The sequence below is a fragment of the Muntiacus reevesi genome, chromosome 13, assembly GCF_963930625.1.
Source record: "Muntiacus reevesi chromosome 13, mMunRee1.1, whole genome shotgun sequence".
NCBI lineage: Eukaryota > Metazoa > Chordata > Mammalia > Artiodactyla > Cervidae > Muntiacus > Muntiacus reevesi.
Window position 1 is genome coordinate 8617446 of NC_089261.1, and position 25019 is coordinate 8642464.

Below are 25019 nucleotides of genomic sequence, written 5' to 3' on the forward strand. Positions count from 1 at the left end.
GGATGCAGCTGGCGCCGGAAGAGGCGGGGCAGCAGGCTTGAAATTGAAATTGGGGCGGGCCCTGCTGGCGGGGCGGTGAGGCGCACCCCTCAAGGCAGCCAGGCCGGCCCTCTCTCCAGTCCCGCCTCTGCTTGGTGACTGCTTTGGGGGCGCAGGGCTGTGTCCTGGGGCGGGATAACTCTTTTGGAAAGGAGGTCTGCACCTCTAACCCCGCAGAAATTGGTGTTCAGACACCGTGGGGCTGGAGGAGAGGGACCCGAGGGCACAGAACTGTGGGCGCATCACACACAGATCTTCCTAATCCCAGAGGAGGAAAGAGGGAGGGTGAGCTGTGTGGGCCAAGTCCAGAGGGCCAAGACCAGAGACAGGTGGGTGGAGTCGCAGTTTAACGGGGTGTGTGTGTGTGTGTGTGTGTGTGTGTGTGCGCTGCTTAAGGGGGTGTGTGGGTGTGGGTGTGTCTGTGTGAGCTGCTTAAGGGTGTGTGTGTGTGTGTGTGTGTGTGAGCTGCTTAAGGGTGTGTGTGGGTGTGTGGGTTGGTGGACTAGCAGTTTGTGGGCGTGGGTGTGTGTGTGGTAGCAATTTAAGGGTAGGTGTCTGTGTGTGTGTGTTAAAGTCTAGGGGACATTTGGGCTCCTCACTGTGCTATGGGGATGCCTCATAGGTAAGAACTCAGGACACACCCGACTAATACCAGCAAGCGCTTTGACCATAGTGCCTTGTGAATGCAAGTGAGGAAAAGAATCACAATCAACAATCTTCTTACACTCCCATGAGTCTCTTCCTAGGTCCCCCATCTTTTATTACAGGACACTCCTCTGACTAATTTGGCGGCAGTACCTTTCTTTGTTGGTGTGGTGTAACCTGATGCTTACAGTAAAAAAAAAAAAAAAAAAAAAAAATTCCCAGGCAACAGTGCAGAGGCGTCTAACAGAACTGTGTTCTTTGAGGGCCTCCCCCTGCAGGGCCGTCGGACTCAGGACAGCAATGACGGGCAGGGCCAGAGTTCACGCCCGAGGCAGACGGCGGGACACCCCAGCCGCGGAGCCGGCTCAGCCCGAGGCGGCGAGGGGACCCCCAACGCCTCGAGTGCCCGGAACCGACCCTCCGCTGAGCTTCGCTGACTTGGTGAAACGAGGCACAGCGGTGAGCTCCCTCACGTTGTTCCCTCTGTGCAGAAGATGCTGCCTTTCCAGAGAAGAGGGAGGTCGGTGGCTCAGCTGGAACAGCTCCTCTCCTGGTGCGGAGTGCTCTCCTGCTGAGCCTACGGCTGGGCTGCCCGTGTGGTAGGCGTCTCCACCGCTTGCTTCCCTTTCTCCTGTGGGTCTTCGCAGATGCACACAGGCTTCCTTCCAAACCTGAGTGGATGGAGAGGCACCCAGATCCCTTGGCCTCAGCCAGTGACTCCTCTTTGGGGAGTGACCTCAAAGCGGGCGATTTTATTCAAGCGTGTGAACAGACTGAATCGGACAGAATTTCCCGTTTTGTTTAAAACTCGGTACCCCTGCTGTCTCCAGGCGTTTCGGTCTTATCCCCGATCCTCTTTGTGTGCTGAGGAGGGGTGGGTGGGTCTGGCTTTTACAACCTCTGACTGATCCTGGTGCTGGCCCGGCAGTCCCATGACCCCAGCGGTCCCATTCTTTCTCCTCCAGGACTGTTGACCCCCGTCCTCTCCCCCTGCTGCCTGCTCTACCTCCTCTGGCTCCTCCTCCGTCTTCACTTTCAGCCTCCGACATCAGCTTCTATGTCACTGAGACAAACACGGCACCCAAGCAGAACTTCGGGGCTGTCTTCACTGAATCTCCACATCCTGGCCTCGGCCCCTCACCCGAGACCCCAGGGCACTGGCTCCGCTCCTGCCTGAGGTCCCTGAGCCAACTCTCCATCCCCTGAATCTTGCGGTTCTCCTTTCTCATCTCCCTGGTCCTAGGTCATTCCCATCTGCCTACAGCCAGCTGGGCTGACTTCCACCAACAAGAATCCTCTCCTGGATTCCGCTTTCCCCACAGTTAACTTTTCTTCTCTTTGCTTCTTATCAAAGAAGTCTGGTGTCTACTCTGAACGCCAGCCCTCATTTCCGTCTTGTCCATTCACTCCAGTCAGAGGCCTCCCCCATCCCTCTGCTGAAAAGGCTCTGGTCAGGCTTCCCCGTATCCTCCACTTGGTCAGTCCTCCAGGTCAGTCCTCCACGGCCCTTGCCTATCGCTTACACTTGGAACCGTCGAGCCCTCTTCTCTCCTTGGTCATCTCCTCCTTGTGTGGTGCTCCCATCACCACACGCCCTTGGCTTTCTGCTGACTTCACTGGCCACTGCTGTAAGCTTCCCTTGGCTGGGTTCTCCTCCTGTGCTGTTGAAATGCCCAGGGCCTAATCCTTGGGCCTCTTCTCCTTGGTCCACGCGCTCACACCCTTGGTCATCTTATCGGTGTCATGGCTGTAAGTGTGATCTGGTAAGTGGACAGGTTCTTCTGTTTATATCTCCAGCCAGACCCCTCTCCTGCACAGAGGAACATCCCCATGGATGTCTCACGTTCCTGATTTGCCCTCCCAGGCAATTCTGAACTACTTCACTTGATGAAATCCCCTTCTTACAGTTGTTTAGGCTGAAACCTTCGGATTTATCCTCTTTATCTTCACTTCTGTGAAGTGATCATGAAACCACCAGGAAGAACTTCCGTCCCCCCTGACTTGCAGAAAACAATCCAGTCTTTGATCATTTCTCACTCTCTCTATTACTACCCTCTGGGCCGAACCACCAGCGTCCCTGGCTGGACCCCACGAACGGCCTCCTAACTCATCTTGCCTTTGCCCTGGCCTCACCCTCAGTCTGTTCCCAGCATCGAACCAGACTACCTCGGGTTCACGTTCAGCCCACAGCCTGTAAGGGCTCCTGCTTTCTCAGAGTCGGAGGCGAATCCCTTTCGCTGGCCGCCCTTCCACTGCCCCTCTGAGTCCTCCTGCTTCTCCCTCCCTCCCTTGTTCATCTTGCTCTCCCTTGAGCTTTTCTTCCTTAGCAGCTTTGCTGTGTCTTCTACCTGACGTTATGTAATTTGTTAACTCGCCGCCTCCGAGTCTTTGTTGCAGTGTCAACTTCTCACTGAGGTTCTGTCCCCCATGAGTCAAGACCACCAGCCTCCTTCACACCCCACCTTTCCAGTAGTTTTCATACTTGGCTTCCTCCTATTTTTTTTTCATTTCCCCAGCAATTGTCATATTCATCCTATGTAAGTTAATTGTTGATTTATTTTCTGTCACTGGAATATAAGCTTTTCAAGGAAGTTCCCTTGCTTTCTGCCCTGATACATGCATTATGGCACATGGCAGGCATATGGTAACCTGGGGATGATAGTTGAACATATGGGTAACACTACTCTATCTCCCCAAAACACGCAGGCTCAGCAAGCTCGTCAGATCCAGCCTAGACTCCAGTCACTGACGGGAGTTAGACACGTGGCTGTGGCCGGGCCACCAGCAGGAGCAGAAGCGGCGTCTCAGCCTTCAGGTGAAAGGAGGGAGGAAGAAAGATCCCGTGAGGGGCAGAGAATGCTTAACACATGGCAGTGTTAGTTGCTCTATCATGTCCGACTCTTTGTGATCCCGTGGACTGTAACCCACCAGGCTCCTCTGTCCATGGGATTCTCCAGGCAAGAATATTAGAGTGGGTGCCATTTCCTTCTCTAGGGGATCTTCCCGACCCAGGGATCGAACCTGGGTCTCCTGCATTGGCAGGTGGATTCTTTACCACTGCGCCACCAGGGAAGCCCTCTTTTCTGACGACCCATTGCTAAATAATGTTTGGTTCCTTTGCTGTCTTTTCTACCTCAACAAACCTTAATAGCTGGGGTGTAATATTGTCTTTTCTAGTTACATTCCCCTTTTTGTGTAAATTAACAACTTTCATGCTTGTTTGTACGTTGAAGAACTTCAACTGCCATCTGGATCACAGGGATCCTTGCTGAGGAAGAAGACGGATGTTGGTAGAGATTATCAAGACTTTGTGGTAAATACGCGGCAGAATTTGGTCCACGTTAGAGAGTCGACAAAAGGTATGCTGGCCATTAACAATACAATTTTATGGAGTTGTTTAAGTATCTGTGATGCTTTATACCATCACTTTAAGTGGAGGTACCCTCTCACATTCTTACATTTTTATAATAACTTTTCACTTTTGCAGAAATTAAGACTGACTTTAGAGTCCTGGAGATACTCATTTTCCTCTCTTCCTTTTATAGACACTAAGATAGAATGACCCAGTTCTTTGGTTGTGCTGAGACTTACTGATTAATAAACTGCACCCTCCCCCAAAATAAAGCATTATTATATACAGTGGCTCCCCTCTCCCAACCCCCAGCTTTTGGGACATTTGTGCTGCAGAGGTTTTCTTTTGATATTTCTGTTAAATATAGAAATATATCTGTTAAGTACCTGTATTTAAATACCTCTGTTAAATACCTGTCTCCTTGAACTTCCTAAATGTGGGTTTGCATAAGGACTCGCCTAAACTTATGTGAGGGATTCTGGATGCCAGGAGTATATAACTGCTTACGTCGTTTGCTGACCACCCCCCTTGTTGGATCTGACTCTGGTTCTCGATACCATGGTGTCCAGATCGTCTGTTTGGGGTCTGATCAGCCAGACTATCTCATGACTGACACGTGGTTCCATCTTCCCAGGCACTCAAGGTAGCCCGGTAATGCTATTTTCGAATCATGTCCGGCTCAAGTCTTGCTCTCAGAAGCTTTTATACAAGTACAACGTCATCTACACACCAGACATAGAGGATGGACGCAAACGGGAAGCTTTACTCTCTGAACTTGAAAAGTTACTGGGAAATCGTTGTATATACGATGGAAAGTCTTTGCTGTTACCTCACTCGCTAGGGGAAATGGTTAAGTAGTATTCTACATCTTCCTACATTCTTTCTATGTTCTACTACATCTGTAGTAGAATTCTACATTGTTCTTCTCTCCCATTTTTCACTCTAGAGTAGCCAAAGTCTCACCATTCCTGGGCAACAGTTTGTGGAGAAATCCTAGACACTCCTTGCCCACAGGACTTGTAACTGACCCACGTACCATGTTTAATTTTCACTGACAGTATCTAGTGTTTCATCTCACTGCCTAAACTGAATTTATTTGACCTAAAGGTAAAATATAACTTTTACCTTTTTTGATGGCACAATATGTTTCAAATGCCGATACTGAAGTTGAATAATGGCAACCCACTCCAGCATTCTTTCCTGGGAAACCCCATCGACTGAGGAGCCCTGGAGGGCTAGAGTCCATGGGGTTGCAAAAAAGTCAGATAAAACTGAGCAACTAAACCACAAAAAAAACAATTTTTAAAATTCCCTGTTCCCTCCTTTTCTCTCTCTCTCTTTATTAAACAGGAGAAGAAAAAAACACATTAGGAGAAGGACTTACTGTTTTATCCTATAAACTTCTACGGTAGAGGGTCAAGTAATTCATAGGAATTGTTTAAATGAAAGTTTGACCTGCACATGTAATTCTGGCTCTTCGCCTTGGTCTTGCCCATCCCATTTTTCGCCTGCGTCTGCCTTTCTGCGGGAGAGACTGCTCCCAGCACTTGTGCTGTGCTGGGCAGCCAAGTGACAGTTCGATCTGTCACACGGTAGACCTTAGTTTCCTTGGAAGAACTAAGGGAATTTCTTTTTTTTTTCTTCCTCTCAGAAAAAGGAAGTGGTCAGCAAGTTGAAAAATGAACCTGTGACGATAACCTTCGAGCTCTCCAGAGAACTCCAGACCACTTCTCCAGACTGCCTCCGCTATTACAACATCCTCTTTAGAAAGTATGTAAGATGGTTTCCTTCGGATTCAGTTGACCCACACTGTGTCAGTGATGCCGAACACAGCCGCGTGCTTCCAGCGTTCTGTGTTCTTGACAAGTCCCGCGTTCTGAGAGGGTGGAGGATCTTCTGAGATGCAAGGACACTGGGGCTTTCGCTAGGCACATGCAAATTCCATGGGTTTCTCCAGTATTCCACTTCCTGCCCACCTCTGCCTTCCCTGTCGGGAACCTGTCTAGGAGAAGTAATGGACATCAGCTATGCATACCCATGCTTATTCCTTTCTAGAGCAAATATGCTTGTTTTCTGTTCTAGACTCATGGTAATGAACAAATAGTCAAAATTAAAACTTGGAACACATCGACTGCAAAAGATGTTTCGATTCATTTCTAGGAACGAAGGACATACATACTGATGGCCTTTCCATGTAATACTGCCTTATATTATGAAAGAGAAAATTTGAGGTTAAATTAACTTCAGTATTCACCCCAATAATGTATTAATAATTTACTTGTCATTAATAGTCATTATCAGGCATTTTATGTTGTTAGTATAAAGAAAACCACTGACAGATCATCTCCCTCTCTAATGCATCCTTATGTGTGTTAACAAATGCTTACTAATATTCACTGCACTTTCAACAAAACCTGTTCTTCCATTTCTAGAATGTTGGAGAAGATGGATTTGAACCAAATTGGTCGCAACTATTACAATAAAAATAAGAAAACTGAGTTCAACGAGTATAGGTATGTATGAAGTGGTCTATGAAGTGTGAAGTCTCACATTCTGTAGACATAATCATAGAAACCTTTGAGAAAGTTGCACCGGTGTATGATTTACAAGTGATCTTTTAAATACTCTCCAATGACTGTGAACAACTAAGTTACAACTGAATTTATAATTTGAACTTAAAAATTTATTTACCCCAAAAATTCCTAGCATGATAAGCATAAACTTTTAAGATGGTCAGTTATTGTATAAACCTTAGGAAATCAATCATCTGAATCTTGGATAATTTCTCTGAAATTATAGTCAATCAAACACTTGCCTCTATGTACATCTATTACTTATTGGTATATGTATATATAATTTACATATATCATATACAGTCTCACATGAGTATATAGTTTAAGCCTGCAAGTGGTAATAAACATGATTTAACAAAGATGTGTTACTTCTAACTAGCACATCTGGTAAAAAAATCTCTATTCGAAGGTCCTTCAAAAGGTCACTGATTATTACAAATAAGGGACTAAAGCTGGCACTAACAGTACCCCTTTGGGGCAGTGGGTTTAGGGCCCCTACCACTTGGCTTTACGTCCAGAGCCGGGACCTTGATGCCCACACCTAACTTGTTTGCAGGTTGGAAATATGGCCTGGCTATGTTACTTCTGTTCTTCCGTATGAAATTGGTCTCACTCTCTGTGCTGATGTGAGCCATAAACTGCTCCGAATGGAAACTGCCTATGATTTAATATCACACACTCGAGAAAAAGCCGGAGGAGAAGATGCCAAAGAGAAAATCCTCAGGGAATTAATAGGCTCATCTGTTCTCACAAAGTAAGTCTGCTTTTTGAAAGCCTATGCAGTCACTGTTACTTTTTTTCATTAGAGGTGTTCCTTGGACTTTAAAATGATTAAATGTTGACATTCAGAAGCAGAAATGGCATGAAAATGGTAAGAATCATTAGACACTTTTTCTCGCCGACTTATACAGCATAGAAGTATGTGTCAGTTGTAAACTCTGCAGTCCTTGTATGTCCTTCTGTAAATTTGGTGGTTGGCTCTGAACGCTTATTGCACATGAGGGTATGTATGCTGCTTCCAAATTTATTTTCCTTTCTCTTTGTCTATAGCTATTTTTTAAAATTTGTGCTTAATTATAATGTAGCAAATTTCTATTTGAAGGAAGTTTTCTATTTTTAATCTACCTCTACACCAGAAATCTTAAATTGATAAGAGGACATTTTCACTGCTGCTGCTGCTGCTAAGTCACTTAAGTCGTGTCCGACTCTGTGAGACCCCATAGAAAGCAGCCCACCAGGCTCCCCCGTCCCTGGGATTCTCCAGGCAAGAACACTGGAGTGGTTTGCCATTTCCTTCTCCAGTGCATGAAAGCGAAAAGTGAAAGTGAAGTCGCTCAGTTGTGTCCGACCCTTAGCGACCCCATGGACTGCAGCCTGCCAGGCTGCTCCCTCCGTGGGATTTCCCAGGCAAGAGTACTGGAGTGGGTGACATTTTGACTAAGTAAGTTTAAATCCAATCTTAAGAAGACCAGAGTTGGAAGACTCGCACTTCCTAATTTCAAACCGTATTATGAAGCTACAGTAATGAAGACAGTGTGATGCTGGTGTAAAGATAGACATAAAAATCAGTGAAACAGAATGGGGAATTCATGCATTTAACCCTCACTATTAAAGTCAGTTGACTTTTTGACAAGGGTATGGGGACAATTCAGTCAAGGAAAGAATAGTCTTTTCAACAACTATTGCTGGGATAGTTGTATATTTACCTGCCCCTTCATCACAGGATATACAAAATTAATTCAAATTTACTAAAAAATTAACTCAAAATAGACCTAAATAAAATTTTTAGAAGAAAACATGAGTAAATTACTTGAGTTTGAGTTATGTAAAAACTTTATTAGAAAAGTCACCAAAAGCACAAGTGATGCCAAAAGAAACAAATTGGACTTAACCAAATACAAAATGTTCTTTAAAGAACACTGTCATAAAGGTGAACAGACAACAGGCAGAATGGGGGAAATATTTGCAAATCTCATGTAGTAAATAATTTGTGTTTAGCTGCATAAAGAATATTTGCAACTCAATGATTGAAAGAAACTTGACTTTAAAAAAACAGGCAAAGAGTCTGAATAGACATTTCTCCACCTAGAATTACAAATGGCCAGTAAGTACATGAAAAGGTGCTCAACAGCATTAGCTACCAGGGAAATGCAAATTCAAACCGCAATGAAATGCCACTTCCTATCTAACTAGGTTAGCTAAAATTGAAAAAGGAAGATGTTAACAAGTTTTGACAAGGATGTGGGAGAATTGGAACCAGCCATCATGCACTTGGTGTGGCCTCGCTGAGGAGCCTGTCATTTCCTCAATGTGTTAAATTCAGCATTGCCATGTGACCCAGCAATTCCACTCTACATACCCAAGGGAAATAAAACCATGTCCACCAAAATGGGTATATGATTATCTACAACACCACTATTCACAATAGATTGAGTGTAAACAACCCAAATGTTCATCACCTGGTAAATGGATAAACACAAATGTGGTATATCTATAGAACGGTATATTATTTGTCAGTAAAAAGGAAGGAAGTAGCAATACATGCTACAGTGTGACTGAACCCTGAAGAAACCCAGTCAGGGAAGATGCATATTATACAATTCAATTTATATGACGTGTGATGAGTCACACACATGGGGCAGTAAGTAAGCTAGTGGTGGTTTAAGGGCTGGGTGGAAAGAAGGGGTGACTTATAGTTAAGTATAGTTAAGCTTAATTATATACATATAAGCTCATAGTTAAGGTGCTTCTTCTTTGGGTGATGAAAATATTCTAAAATTGCGTTAATGGCTGCATGACTCTGTGAATATACTAAAAACCACTAGATTGCACACTTACAGGGGTGAATTGCATGTTATGTGGATTAATCTTAACAAAGCTGATATATCCTACAAATAGAGTAGGATTTTAAACCACTTCCTTTTTACGTGGTTCGATCCACCAAAGTCAGGAATAATACCATATATTCCACGATTATTCTGCAGGTATAACAACAGAACCTACAGAGTGGATGATATTATTTGGGAGATGTCTCCCAGCTCTACATTTACCAAATCAGATGGCAGTGAAATCTCCTTTGTAGACTACTACAAAGAGGTATGAAATTTTCTTTAAACACATTCATCTTAAAAAATTTTCCTATTATATAGTTAAGTATATGTCTCAAGTCTCATTTAGATATACATATGTATACATTTGCATATATTCTCCCTTTGGGTCACTGAAGCTTGACTTATGTCAATTATCCATGTGTCCCAGTGCCTTGTGTATAGGGTAAAGTCACATCATTAGAATGGCTCCAAGATGGCCCTGCCTGTCAGGCTTAGATGTAGCTATGGTAGTTTTAAACATGGAGATGGGTTGTTAGGTAGAAAACAAAATATGGTAGAACTTCAGAAATGAGAACGTTATAGAGGAGCTTCAGCCCTACAGAACTTGGTTCAAAAAGAATGACCAGCTACAATCTGAAACGATGCCTGTTATGTGTTAAATCTAATTCATGGATTCCTCTATTTTTAATTTGAGTGCTCACAAAGACATAAACTCAGGCCAGTTGGTGAGGTTGGTTTTCTAGCTTTGGCTCATAAAAGAAAGATAATTAAAGGAATGGTAGATATATGTGATAAATGGAAAGGACTTATAAATGGATGATTTTTTTAAAAGTTATAAATTGACACTTAAAAAAGCCTGTATTATATTGGGACCCAAAGCTACATGGAATTTGTAGGTACATAGCCCTCTGACTTCCCTTCAAGGGGTGGTTATTATGACATCTTTCTTTGTGTTTCACACTTACTGCTTGTTCATTTCAATCCCTAAAGCATTTAGTGAATGCCTATTGTCTATCGTGGGTATACACTGGTAAGACAATTGAGTTCTCAGCTCTCAAGGGACTTGCATTCACATGGCAGACAGAGAGGTGATGAAAGAAGAAAACTATTCTAGTAGTTACAGGGGACATGGAGACAATTAAAACTGGGTGGTGGTATGGACAGTGTCTGGTGGCTACTGGGTTGGCATATTCTTCAAAAGCTTCTCCGAGAAGCTGATACCTAATGTCAGCAAGGCGCAAGCTGGGTGTGGATGAGGGAGAAGAGATGGTATAAAGACACTGTTTTCAGGATGGGCATGGTGTATCCAGAGCCCAAACAAGGGTGGAGTGTTCTCGAGAGAAGTTGGATGTTACCATCCAATCATCTTATGCAGATATTTGTAAGACGTCTTGTCTAATGTACAGAGAATGGGCTTCATGGGGGTAAAAATTGAGGAAGGGAAACCCGTGAGAAGGTTATTAAATCAGTTGACTTAAATGGTGGTTGGTCTGCAGTAGGGTGGGAGAAGTAGGTGAAAATGGAGAGAACACAGTGAAGGCTTGGATGTAATAAGTGATGGAAAGAGGTGACTGAAATGTAACCCTTTGGCTTTATCTGAGGAAGTGAGTGGAGGGAGGCATTATTTACTGAACTGGGGGAATCTGTGGGAGGAGCTGGCTTGGGGACTGCTCTGGGATGAGACAGGCACTGATGGAGTTACACGCTGAAATATCAGAGAGTTGACTTTAAAAGGTTTACTTCTGGCTTGAAGACTTCTGGCTCTCAAAGGCTCGGAGATCCCATCTGTTACCATTTTGTGGCTCTGTCTTAACAAGTGGACTCCAAGGCCGTGGCGTTAGAAGAGAGGAAGAGGCAGCTTACTGGCTCTGAGGTCCCTCAGGCTGAAAGCTGTAGGCTGACGCCCTACTTCCGGTCATACATGTTAAAATCCAGTCCTGTAGCCTGAACCTAACTCGGTGAACAGTTCTCTTCCATGTACAAATGTGGTGAGTTCAGTGTCATTTCTCTGCCAAAGTGGGTCAGTTAAAGCATGCTCTCTGGGCCTGTCGATGAGTCTGGAGTCACAGGGCGTACAGCCTGGAGTTTTCGTTTTGGGAACAAACTCCTTTTGAAGTTCCCAGAAGCTTAAATGCCAGTGAGTTAAAGTCAAAGTCTCTCGATCGTGTCTGACTCTTTGTGACCCCATAGACTATACAGTCCATGGAATTCTCCAGGCCAGAATACTGGAGTGGGTAGCCTTTCCCTTCTCCAGGGGATCTTCCCAACCCAGGGATCAAACCCAGGTCTCCTGCATTGCAGGCAGATTCTTTACCAGCTGAGCCACAGGGAAGCCCAAGAATACTGGAGTGGGTAGCCTATCCCTTCTCTGGCAGATCTTCCTGACCCAGGAATCAACCCGGGGTCTCCTGCACTGCAGGTGAATTCTTTACCAACTGATCTATCAGGGGAGCCTTTAAATGCCAGATGATACCACAATTCATGTGGCTAACTTATTATTGACGAGGACCTTGCTAACAAGTAGCTTAAGAACAAAATCTATGAAGAATCTCCACTTTGGGTTGGGAGTACAGACACCCCGTTGTACAAGAATTTGCTGCCTTAGGGATAGGAACTTCTGTATATGAAGTCTTAGAAGATGCCTTTCCTTGCTGGAAGCAGGGCTAAGGATTTAGGGCAAATAAACAAGGAGGAATGCCGGGAATAGATGTATAACTGCTCCTCTAAAAAGTGGCCAGGGTTTTTTTTTGTTCCCTATTAGTAATGGGAATCCTCTTCAAAGTTCTCAATATGTTTTAGAAAGTTTCAAGGCATTACTGTGGTGAGAAATACATATTCTGAGAATCTCTCACCTATCTACGTCTATATTAAAAAGGGTAGCACAATGATCCCATTATGTTTGGTGGGTGTCCTCCTCTCCTTGGCCATCTATGTTTATCAGTGATCCCCGGGACATCACATCAAGAGAACATTTAGAATATTTTTGGTGCTTCCTTCAACTTGGGGAAACTGTATCACCACACCTCTGGGCCTCCAATTGTGATCTGAAGTTATACCTTTGCACCTATTTACGTGACGTTACTAAGGTTTTGCTAATAGTCATGCCAGTGTTCGTTCTTCTGTTCGACAGCGGTATGGCACAGTGGTCACTACCTTAAATCAGCCGCTTTTGATCACCAAAGGCAAATGGAAAAAGAGCCGGCAGGACACACCTCAGCAGCCTATCATGCTGGTCCCTGAGCTATGCCACCTGACAGGTACTGCGGATTTATCCCGTCTTCATAAAAGACACCCCGCTTCTTTAAGGTCACCAATATTACTTTATAGGCTTTTTCATAAGATCCCACATGACCCAGACCTGTGTTCTCTCTGATTTCCTCCTTCTTCTGGACACAACAGTTAAGTCCCCTCTAATACAAATCTATTCATGCTAGTTCAGCATGTTATCTTTCAGATTTTTTTTTTTTTTGAAGGCTTAACGGATGACATGCGTAAAGACTACAGAATGATGAGAGACTTGTCTACCCACACGAGGATGGATCCAGATAGAAGGCAGCATAAACTACTAACATTTATGGATGCTTTAAGAAAGTAAGTGCTTGGGAATTCCGTGGCGATCCAGTGGTTAGGACTCTGCTTTCACTGTTGAGGACATGGGTTCAGTCCCTGGTTGACGAACTAAGATCCCACAAGCCATGCAGAGTAAGTGTTACTTTTCTGTCTGGGAGTATGAAGTGAAGACCCGTGTGGATCACTTGGCATCTCAGATTTCTTCAATTAAAAAGTGATGATTGGGAAGAAAATTATGTTTGGGAGGAGATTGGGGAGGGAAGGGAAGTCTATTTTTTTCTGTCATTGCTGTGTTAGAGGATACCTAGAGAGGGTAAGACTGAAATAGATTCTAAGTGCCCGCACAAATGTGAGAACAAAGACAAGATTGCTTCAGAGGTTAGGGAGCTTATTGGTAGCATCTTGACACAAAGGACAAGCAATGAGGAACTTCAGATGAGAGAAATACTGGCTTGTGTTTTGCTCATGGATAATTGTCCTTGCTTACTTTCTGGGGTTTGGTCATGTGGAAATATCTTTTCTTTCAGAAATAATACTGTGCAGAAGGAGCTTCGAGACTGGAATTTGGAACTCGAAGAGGGGTTTTTGTCCTTTTCTGGAAGAACCCTGCAAGATGTAAGAATTCACCAAGGAAGGAGGATGGTAAGAGCTTCAGAATTATCATGTCAGAGTTGGGTCAAATTAGTAACAACCCAAAGTGGGACTAACTTGGTTGTGTCAATAACTCTTTTCAGACTACCTGTCCTTTCTCTATGAGAGGACAAGTCAGCATTCAATAAAAATGCATGTCACATGCTTGGCATATAGTAAACTCATATGTATTATATATTATATCTTTGTTGTTAATGTTATTGTGTACATTCTCTTGTAGCAAAATAATCTTCCAAATGTATCCTTAAGAGTCACAATATCCTTAAAAGTCAAATATCTAAAATCAAAATAACCCAGAATAACCCATGGTAAAACTCCAGTGTTACTAACCTATACCTTAAGGAAAAATAGCTAATACATTACATCAGCTGCTGAAGTCTACAATGGACAAAGATTTCGAGATTGCTTTTTTAAGTTAATGTTTAATACTCCCAGTATTCTCATCTCAATTGTTTGTGATTTCATAGATCCATACACTAAAATTTTTTTTTATTTGGCTGTACTGGATCTTAGTTGCAGCATGAAAAATCTAGTTCCCTGACCTGGGATCAAACCTGAGCCCCTGGCATTGGGAGCACCGAGTCTTAACCACTGGCTCACCAGGGAAGTCCCAATCCATGCAGTTTGAATATTTGTCTCATGCAGTGTTGTGTTACCTGTTATCCTTCAGCATTTTGAATACGCATCATAATGACAGCAGAAAGCAAGTGGCTTATTGATTTCTTGATTTTAATGGACCCTTTGTTTAGAATATAATGTTTTGGAGCTTTCAAGGATCAAATAATGAGTGAGAATTTCACGTTTAAAACTTGAACTCTGTCCAAGTTCTTATAACTCTGTATCTTGTGGGGATGGGGGAAGTGGGAGGGGGTTACTTTTTTAGAAAACATGTTTGAAAACATACCAGATTTTATATTAGTTACAATAAACTTATTCTTAAAGTATTTTTAAAAATCCTATCATGACTGAAGTATAAAATGGTAATGTTTCAATAGGAAACATCACAGCATTTACAATGGAAAGGATCTTAGATGATGTCAGTTTTTCTTTTTTAATGAATTTTATACCATGGCTTGGAATTCTCTTCCAGTTTGACAACCATAAAGCAGACTGGTCAAAAAACACAAGGGAGGTACCATTACTTAGAGCAATGTCACTGGATCATTGGCTAATAGTCTATACTAAGGGAAATTATGAAACAGCCCTGACCTTGCAGCAGAATCTACAGAAAGTGACACCCAAAATGGGCATAACTGTTAGAAATGCAAAACTGTAAGTAGAGCAGAAATTATTTTTTATTTCAAAACTGGTTGCTGGCAACCTAAAGTGGAAGGACTTTTGAAACTGTAGGACTCCTGTCATGTTATCCAAACTCTGAAATGTGTGTGAGCAAAAAAATAAATCTGCTCCAGCCTGCATGTATTAAGTCAGACTCTTGGGATCTGTAGAATTCTGGCTATTGGGCTTCATCTTGAAGATAGCAAGTGGATGGGGTGGGGGAGGGGAGATGGTAAAAACTAGTTTCCAGCCTTATTTCCAAAAACTGACCTTGGTTTTGTCTTAAAAACTTTCAGCTGAAATGCTCATCTTGTTTTAATGTGTCATTGGCTGTGTAAAATGTTGTTACATGTTTCACTGTTCATTATTTTTGAAATATGAAATACTTATTTTCTAGGCTCGAAGCAGCTGATACAGTCCAATCTTACATAAGAACCTTGGAAAAACACGCTTCACAAAAAACACAGATGGTAAGTGTCTATGTGATGTGTGCCCCCTCCTTAGAGAGCTGCATTTGCATGTATTAATATCTTTGAATTGAGATGTTGCCATTGGTTTCCCAAATCAGTCAAAAAATAGAAATTTACCCCTGTAATGTAGCTCAATACAGACTTTGGGGTTTTAGCTACTACGTAATATCACTGTGTTATGCTCATTCTTTCAGGCTTGAGGACTTAGAATTAATTTTTAAGTCTCAAACTGAAAAACACCATGAAAATATTGAATAATATGGATTATGGTAGTCACATGTGTACTATTTCTCTCTCCAGCTGTAACCTGCAAAGTCTATGATCTGGTCTCTTCCAGTAAGTGTCCTTTCTTTTGTCTGGTATTTCTCTTGGGACTTTTCCTTTTCCCCATCCAATGTCTTAGACCAAGCTGTCAACAAGTGTGGTACCTAAATTACTAAAGTTACTTCTTTTTCCTTCCTTCTTTGGGTGCTTTTTCAAACTCATCTCACATTCTTCATCATCCAAAATGCTCTTAAAAGGAACCTTTTGTTTCTGATCACAAAACCAGGATATTCCTCCTATTGTCTTATCCATAGGGCCTAGACTTCTCTCTCCTTTCAGCTTCTGCCTGGGAACCTTTCAGGCTACGCTGAATGCTACCTTCCGTGAGTCACCGTGCTAGGGGTAAAGAACGTACCTGCTAATGCAGGAGATGTAAGAGGCTCAGGTTCGATCCCTGGGCTGGGAAGATTCCCTTGAGTAGGAAATGGCAACCCACTTCAGTATTGTTGCCTGGAGAACCACTGTGGACAGAGCTACATTCCACAGGGTCACAAAGAGTCGGACACAACTGAAGCGGCTTAGCACACCTGCGTGATGGCTACTATCTGCGAGCAATTCTCATACTCAAATGAAATGTCTTACTTTTGAAATCCTGTTCTTAAGTCTTGTGTGCTTGCTTCCTGTCACTGTGATTGAACTCCATGCTTAATTCTTCTCCGGTGTTGTAGCCTTAAACGCTTAGCTAGGGCAGGGAAGCCTCTGGTGGGACTCAGCGAAGACTCACATGTTAGAATGGCTTTGAAGAGGCCATGGTGGTGGGTCTGCATCCCAACTCATGACATGACTTTGTCCACTGAGCATCTGCCTGGAAAGTGAAAGACTGCCTTTCTAATTGTGGGGATGTCTTTTAAGAAAGCTTATCTGTATCTTGAATGGGAACATGTCCTGCTTTTACCCATTTATCCTGGCTTTGTGTTTTGGAACAATATTGCTTATTTAAGGTACCCCTTAAATATTTTAAGGTATTTTTTTGTTTCAGATGGTGGGGAGAGCATGCCTATAATCTTATACACTCCAAACAACTGGAATGACTGATGAAACAGCAACTGGAAATTATGTGCAAAATATCTTTATGCATAAATGGAAGTCTCCCTAGACCCAGCACAGAGGGGAATTCATGTGTATAAGCAGGGGTGAAGCCATGTGACTCACAAATTTCAAAGTCTGTATGGCATTGGGTGGGTAGGGGGCCAGAACTGGTCTGTGTAAAGTAACCCACTGAATGTGATGGGAAGATATCAAGCCACATATTTATATCTAAAATTAAATGTTAACTTCTCAAATATTAAAGTGAATTAGTGGTAATACTAGAAGGGTTCATAAGTACTCACATAGTTTGGGAATATTTTCCTCATGGCAGACAAAAAGATTATAGATCACTATTTTAAACAGGTCATGATGAGGAAGCACAAGTGTTTGAATAATAAATAATTTAATTCCTATAAATGTGTGAGTTGGAGGAGTAAGACAGAAATACAGGAAATAAAAGCACATTTAACCTATAGATTTTTTTAAACTAGGAAGGAAAAGAAATCTACTACTGGGTTAATAATTTAAGGCAAAAAGAATAAAGTAATCAGCTTATATTAATACATAATACTACCTATTCCTCACAATCCAGTATTGGCAGTAAAAATGCCAACTGTGAACACAGTCCCCGTTGTTTTAAATATAGGATCTTTTATAATTTTTCTGTTTTAAAAATGAGTACACATCAATCCAGTGCAAAACCTCCACTATTTTCGTGAGATTTTAAAAACTTTTTGCTTTTCATATTTTCAGACTTATAGGAAGAGTTGCAAAGACAGTCCAACTCTCTCTACAACCAGCATTCAGGTTGCCCAGTCAGTATGTTTTATCACATTTCTGTAAACATTCTTCTCCCCTCTCTACACCTACTTGTGTTGTGCTGTGCTAAGAGACTTCAGTCGTGTGGGACTCTTTATGACCCGATGGACTGTAGCCCACCAGGCTCCTCTGTCCATGGGGATTCTCCAGGCGAGAAGACAGGAGTGGATTACCGTGCCTTCCTCCAGGGGATCTTCCCTGCCTGGGGATCGAACCTGCATCTCCAAAGTCTCCTGCACTGGCAGGCAGGCTCTTTACCAGTAGCGCCACCGGGGAAGCCCTCTATTATCTACCGACATATAACCATTCTTTCCTTCTCATTATATATGTAATATGTGTGTATATATGCACACGTGTTGTTATTCACAGCAGCTACAGGTGTGTATATGGGTTTCCCAGGTGGCTCAGTGGTAAAGAATCACCTGCCAATGCAGGAGATGAAGAAGACATGGATTCAGTCCCTGGGCTGGGAAGAGCCCCTGGAGGAGGATATGGAGCCCACTCCAGTATTCTTTCCCGGGAAATCCCACGGACAAAGGAGCCTGGTGGGCTACAGTCCATGGGGTTGCCAAGAGTCGGGCACAGTGGATAAGCACACAGGCACACAGAAGTGTGTGTATATGTGTTTTTCCTCAGCCATTTACCTGATCTACACACCTAATTCAAATTCCACCAATTGTCCCCTTTTATGGCAAAATAAATTCCTTTGTTCATCCAGGGTCCCCTGAGGCATCTGACAGGCTTTAAAAATTTTTTTTAGTCTTCTTTTAACCTGGGAAGTATCTTTAATCTGTCTTTGGGTCTTACAGCCTTGATATTTTATATTTTTCCTAAAAATGAACTGGTTAGTGTGGAGAATTATAATATGGTGAATACTTCTCTTGGTCCACACAGGTAATGGATTTAATAAAATTCCATACCCTTTCATGGGCCCTGTGGCTCAGCTGGTAAACAATCAGCCTGCAATGTGGGAGACCTGGATTCAATCCCTGGATTGGGAAGATCCCCTGGAAAAGGGAAAGGCTACCCACTCCAGTATTCTGGCCTGGAGAACTGGACAGTACAGTCCATGGGGTTGCAAAGAGTCAGACACGACTGAGCCACTTTCACTTCACCCTTTCATGTAAAAAGAAAAACTTGCTAAATCTACAATGAGAAAAGCATTGCCCTAATCTGATAATGTCTGCCAAAAACTTCTATAAGTATCATTATGTTAAAAAGAATATATTGATGATTTTTTCCCATTAGTCAGAAACAAGTTAAGCAGGAACCTCTCTTCCTAACTGCTTAGTATCCTCCTAGAGGTCCTGGCGAGAGTTTGGAATCTTGTAAATCAGGCAATTTCTATAACAACTCCCCAAATTTGTTTGCTGGTATTGGGGGGGAAGGTAAAATGGGGATAATAGTATTTCTAAGTAGACCGTTGAGATAATTAACCAAATCAAGTAAAATGCTTGGTGAGTGCCCCACACATAGTGATCACCCGTTGATGGTGACGGTCCTGATGATGGTGTAGTTCAGTCCATGTTCTTAACCCACTATGTTGACTTCATGATAAACTCCTGGAAATCAAATGACCAGCATAAAAGGGTTTTGCAGGTTTAAGGGACTGGTGCGTATTTCCAAATAATATCTCACAGCCTGTCTGTTCCATACATTCACACTCACAATCGTTGAACGCAGTGTGATTCTAGACCCTTCGCGCTCATGGACTCAGGTGTCTGTTTAAACAGGCCCTCCTTTGTCAGGGCTCCGCCTACATAGCTTCCTCAACACAGCCTCCGTTTCTCATATCATCGTGTTCTTGCATCTCAGGGAGTTTCATGTTTGCTTCCTTTCAAGGTCCTTTGCCTGCTGCCCACTGACAACAAGGAAATTTATGATGGCATAAAAAGATATCTGTGCATCAATTACCCAATTCCAAGCCAGTGCGTGTTGAAACGGACCTTGGACAGACCTAAGACGCCAGTGACCATAGCTACAAAAATTGCTCTGCAGATGAACTGCAAGCTGGGAGGGGCCCTCTGGAAGGTGGACATAGGAGTACGTGGGGATTCTGTTGGCTTCTCTTGCTTTCATCTGTCTGTGGCAGAATTTGTTAAGGTCCTATTTAAATTGTAAATTTGCTTTGTGTTCTGTTCTAACTCAATCTCCTATCCTGTTTAAAACTTAAGCTGCAGAATGCAATGTTCATCGGTATCGATTGTTTCCACGATATTGAACATCGGCGGAAGTCAGTCGCGGGATTTGTAGCAAGCATCGATCCAGACCTGACGCGGTGAGTTAATCTTCGGGAGTGTTTAGTGGGGAGGCCAGATGAGAGAGGTGGCAAGATCCAGGGACAGGTTCTTAGCGATGTGCTCTCCTGACCTTCTGGCAAAGTTAGGCTCCTAGGACATTCTGTATGGGAGCTTCTGGCCATTCTCTATTGCTGTCTAACAACTGTGACAACTGTGACCACTTCAAGACAATGCCCGTGTGACCACGGGCAGTCCTGCGGGTCAGATGGTGATCATGGCAGGGCTCCTGGGGTCTCACAAGCATCTGCTATGTGTAAATCCTGAGGAGGCAGTGAAGATGTAGAGCCAGAATGCCTCACCCCATCCACTGAGTGCAAATTCAGATGACCAGGCAAGCATATGTCATGACCATTTATCAGGTCATCCCAAGACTCTGAAGTGAACAAAAACGCAGGAAGGGGATAGATACTCAAGACAAACAGGTGATTGTCCTTGATACGCTGACCACTGGTCACAGTACCTGTTGCTCTTTTGAAGAAAACTGTTCCCTCCAAGCAGATTCATATGGATGAAGGGTTGTTTAATCGATTTATATGGGTGACTCCTGATCTAGGAGGAGGAGTCTCCAGAAAAACCCAGGGTTTGTACCTAGTGGAATTCCCCAGGAGTTGCAATAGTAGGAGCCAAGTGTATTCAAAGCATGTATAATTTATAGCTAATGTTAATGGCTGTTTCCATTCTATCTTACTATTTGTGTGCATTCAAAATGTTACAAAATGCCTAAGATATGGGAAGAGACCAATACTTGGATCACTGCAGGGGCATGAAGGGTGGATCTTTAGTTGGATCCTTAGCTACTGACAGTGAATTTTGGTGGGGGTGGGGGGGGCGGTGTAGATTAACTTCATCATTTTGATTCTGAATTAATCTTGTTTTCCAAGCTAATGGTTTATTTTTCTCCAAACAGGTGGTTCTCTCAGTGTATCATCCAGCAGTCGGGGCAGGAGCTTGTCAAGGGGCTGACGACCTGCTTGTATAGTCAGTGTCTGGTGGAGGTTGGAGGGCCTGAGTCTATACTGGTGGAGATTTTTGTGCCCAGCGCCCGCCCCCACACCCCACCCCCAGCCCAGGGACATGTGGCAATGAGTGAAGACGCTTTCGGTTTTCACAGGGGGACAGAGGTGCTACTGGCATCTAGTCTAGTGGATAGAGGTTTGGGGAGGCTGTCAAATGTCTTACCAAGCATGGGACAGCAACACTCTCTGCCTCTGACCAACACAAAGAACTATCTGGCTCAAAATGTCCATACTCTTGTTGAGTCTGGACTAGATGGAGGACTTTAGCAGTGTCCTGAAAGCCACCATATTGACAGAAGAATCCAGAAGTTGTCAGAAATAGTGGCCACTTTGTTCTAAAAGTTATGGTTCAATTTATATGTGTTTCTGACTTCCTTTCAGCTGCCCTGAAGCTCTGGTATGAACAAAATTCATCTCTGCCACGTTCTATCATTGTGTATCGAGATGGAGTGGGAGACGGACAGCTTCAAGCGCTGCTAGATCAAGAAGTAAAACAGATGGAGTCCTACTTAGAGAAAGCTTACAGAGGACAAAAGTAGGTATATACATTATAAAGAGCAGATTTTATAAGTCTTGCATTTTAGGTTGGGGGGCAGGAGGCGGGGAGGAGTATCTGTAACTATTGTGGTGTGTGAATTGGAGAGCTGGATACAGCAGCCTTCAGTGGGTGGCTGGGGAGGAAACATACCTTTCCCCAGAAGCCCTCAAGTAGCGGGTTGTGTCCCCACATGGGAACCCATGAATCTTTCTATCTAACCTCCTGCCAAACCTTGATGGAGGAGGGCTTGTTAACCTCTGATATTTTTAGCATCCATGAATACAGTCTGGCAGTAGTTTGCACTTATCCAGCTTCTCGATCCTAGAGTTCTGTACATCCCAGGGCTGGGGATTTCTCACAGTTCCCTGCTCTGGCCTCATCTGCTTGTCAGTGAGGCCTGGTGCCCAGCATAGGCAGTACAAATCATTCTGACCTCGGGAGGAGAGGACCCTTCCCCTAGGATCTGAATGGCTATGAGTCGAAACCTCCTCTATACTGCCTGAATCAGGCTAGTGTAGCTAAGACAGTAAAACTGGGGTGGGCAGAAAGCTGCCTGCCATCTGCAGACTCCCTTTAATGGCTCCTAAGTGTGGGCTGTTTCTGACATTCTGAATGCTTCTGAGATAACACAGAGCAAATAGTGACAAGTGATCATAATCTTTTAAGGGTCAGACTAACTTTCATCGTGGTGAAGAAACGAATAAATACCAGATTTTTTATTGGAAAGGATGGAGGGAGACTTAACAATCCATCTCCAGGAACAGTTATTGACCTAAAGGTGACTAGGACAGAATGGTAAGCCACCTTTCTTTATTTTAAAGGTTCCCTTTTATTTAAATAGTAAGAATTTTTCAAGGTTTGAATGATTTCGATGAGAAAGGAAGAATTGGCCTAAAGAAGGTTAAAAATGATTTGTGTTTTATATGGTAACTTTTTCTGTCTTCATTTTGTTTCTCAGAATTTAAAAAACAGACAAATATATTGATCATTCTAAAATGACCCAGGTGTTAGGTAGAAATGCTAGAACTTCTGGTTAACTTTGAACTTCTCAAGAAATTATGCAAATAAGAAAGTTATGCAAAACACACAGCAAGAAATAAATAGGACATTCATACCACTAGAGAGGGAGAAACGAACACAGTTTGAAAAAAGGCAGAAACACCGATTCTTCTAGTAGAAGGCAGGAAAGGACTGAAGAAAACAAAGCCAGCGAAAAATAGGATAAACATGAAGCATAACATAAAATGATATAAACATTCAACACTGACAGTAAATTGGTTAACCTTACCACTTACATAATCTAGGGTGTTTGAATCTATTCTGGTGACTTGAAAGACAGATACTTCTATTTTTCCCTGAATCACATTACCTATGACCACGTCTAATGTGCTATTTTGAAGTTTGCTGCCTCTGGGCATCAGTACGTATGCTTTTGAGTTTAAATCCCACCAGTGTTATTAATCATGCCAATGATTTCCCTGTCTCTTGGAGATGTGCTTTAGTAAACCATTGCTCAACAGTTAGTCGGGCTTCTAAATATAAAGGAAAGTCGGTAGAATGGACTTCTATAAATTAATGTTACTTCAGAGACTAGGTTTGCTACATCATTTTTCTTCTAAAATAAGCGTGAGACCGACACGTTCTGTAATTCTAGGTACGATTTTTTCATTGTGAGTCAGTCTGTGCGGGAAGGAACTGGTACTGTCACTCCCACTCATTATAACGTCATCCACGACACGCTTTACTTGAGCCCGGATGCAGTCCAGGGTCTCACTTACAAACTCTGCCACATGTACTACAATTTTCCGGTAAGTTGTTTTTTTTTTCCTTCAGTTTGGTGGTGTGTATCTGTCAACCTCAGACTCCTAATTTATCCCTCTCCCCTGCCCTTTCTCCTTTGGTAGGCACGGATGTGTTTTCTGTGTCTGTGAGTCCATTTCTGCTGGGTAAATAAGTTAATCTGCACCCTGGCTTTTAGATTCTACATGTAAATGGTACAGTGTAATATTTGTCTCTGACTTACTTCATTCAGGTAGCATGGTAATCTCTAGATTCATCCATGCTCCCACAAATGGCGTCATTTCATTCTTTATGGCTGAGTAAGGATGCTCTCAGAGAAACATACCCATGACTTTGTCCATTCATCTGTTGATGCACACTTAGGCTGCTTCCGTGTCTTGACTATTATAAATAGTGTTGCTGGGGTGCATGCGTGTTTCTGAGTTAAAGCTTTCTTCTTTTCTGGATTATGCACCCAGGGGTGGGATTGCTGGATCATGTGGTAACTCTATTTTTGGTTTTAAGGAACCTCCATACTGTTTTCCACAGTGGCTGTGGTATTTTTTGATACTGATTTTCCTTCACATCTGTGAAACTGTACAAAATTGAATCTACTTTTTGAAACTTGGATATCTATAAAAAATTGAAACTTAGGGGAAGTAAACATAAAGGTTAAAAAAAAATGTTTTTTCTTTCTCCTAAAGGGTATCATCCGAGTTCCTGCTCCTTGCCATTATGCCCACAAGCTGGCTTACTTGGTGGGCCAGAGTCTTCAGCAACAACCACACGAATCTCTGTCAAAATACCTCTTTTACCTTTAACCTACAGAAGAAAGCACAATGGGATGCTGAAAAACATAATTTGTACATTTATCTTCTCATTTTGCATCTGTACATCTGAAATATTTTTTCAGATGCATGATCAGAATTTAAAACCATTCTTGACATGGATGAGATTCAGAGATTTTAAGCTGTTTTCAACACAATCACTAACTTAAACATGAGGCTTCTCTTCTCCAGGTGGGAGAACTGACAATGAAGGGTTTTTTTTTTTTTTTTTTGACAATGAAGGTTTTTGACTCACAATTTAACCTCTCAAATGTGTTAGGAAGACTTTATGATTCAATGTGCCTGAATCCTCTCCTCCAAGTAAAGCTGCTATAACTGAAAAGGTTGGGAATTAGTCACATGGAGAACATGTCTATGAATGAGTAAATTCTACTTGGAAAACTCATACCTACTTTATTTTTGAAACAACCTTTTCCTTAAGGACAGTGAAGATTTAACAGTGGCAAAATTAAATGGGAATTTATAAGAAAGAAATAACCTACATGTGAAATAGTTTATCCTTTGTACACATGTAATAATCAATTTTTTTCTCGTGGGGCTGTAGTAAGGATTTGAAAGTTGGCAGCTCAGGAACATAATATGTTGTCATTTTTCCACAAAGAAGGTAGAAAAGGGCTTTGTTAGCATTTAATTCATTCTCTTATGCATGTTCTAAATGTGACATTATTGTGATAGCTGTACCATCATCAGAAGATAAGCTGTTAAAATCATGTTTTTCCTGAAAGCAGACATTTTTTATCTCTCCACTTAAACCTACCTTTAAATATACTTAAGAGACAGCATGTGAAACTTTTATTTTTCTATACTCCTAAATGGAGTGGTATTTTTTTTTGTGTGTGTGTGGTAGGGTGGTTAGGGAGAATAGACAGACTTCGAATATATCCAAAATGATATGCTTAAAAAGAATATAATTGCTTTGATTATAGGTTAACCATTTAGGTTTGAACCTGTCTTATA

At 42.6% G+C, this 25019-nt stretch overlaps 1 protein-coding gene across 1 annotated transcript; it reads left to right on the forward strand.

Annotated features, from left to right (window-relative positions):
• Positions 1 to 984: 984 nt before the first annotated feature.
• PIWIL3 (piwi like RNA-mediated gene silencing 3) lies at positions 985 to 24035 on the forward strand. Its single transcript, XM_065904458.1, has 20 exons — positions 985 to 1143; positions 3391 to 3499; positions 3918 to 4043; positions 4671 to 4885; positions 5688 to 5806; positions 6469 to 6549; positions 7166 to 7363; positions 9594 to 9705; positions 12571 to 12697; positions 12914 to 13031; positions 13538 to 13658; positions 14752 to 14933; positions 15337 to 15409; positions 19424 to 19624; positions 19756 to 19859; positions 20789 to 20859; positions 21279 to 21432; positions 22102 to 22230; positions 23090 to 23243; positions 23919 to 24035. The coding sequence occupies exons 1-20, from the start codon at positions 985 to 987 to the stop codon at positions 24033 to 24035; spliced, it is 2670 nt and encodes an 889-aa protein (XP_065760530.1).
• Positions 24036 to 25019: the final 984 nt, after the last annotated feature.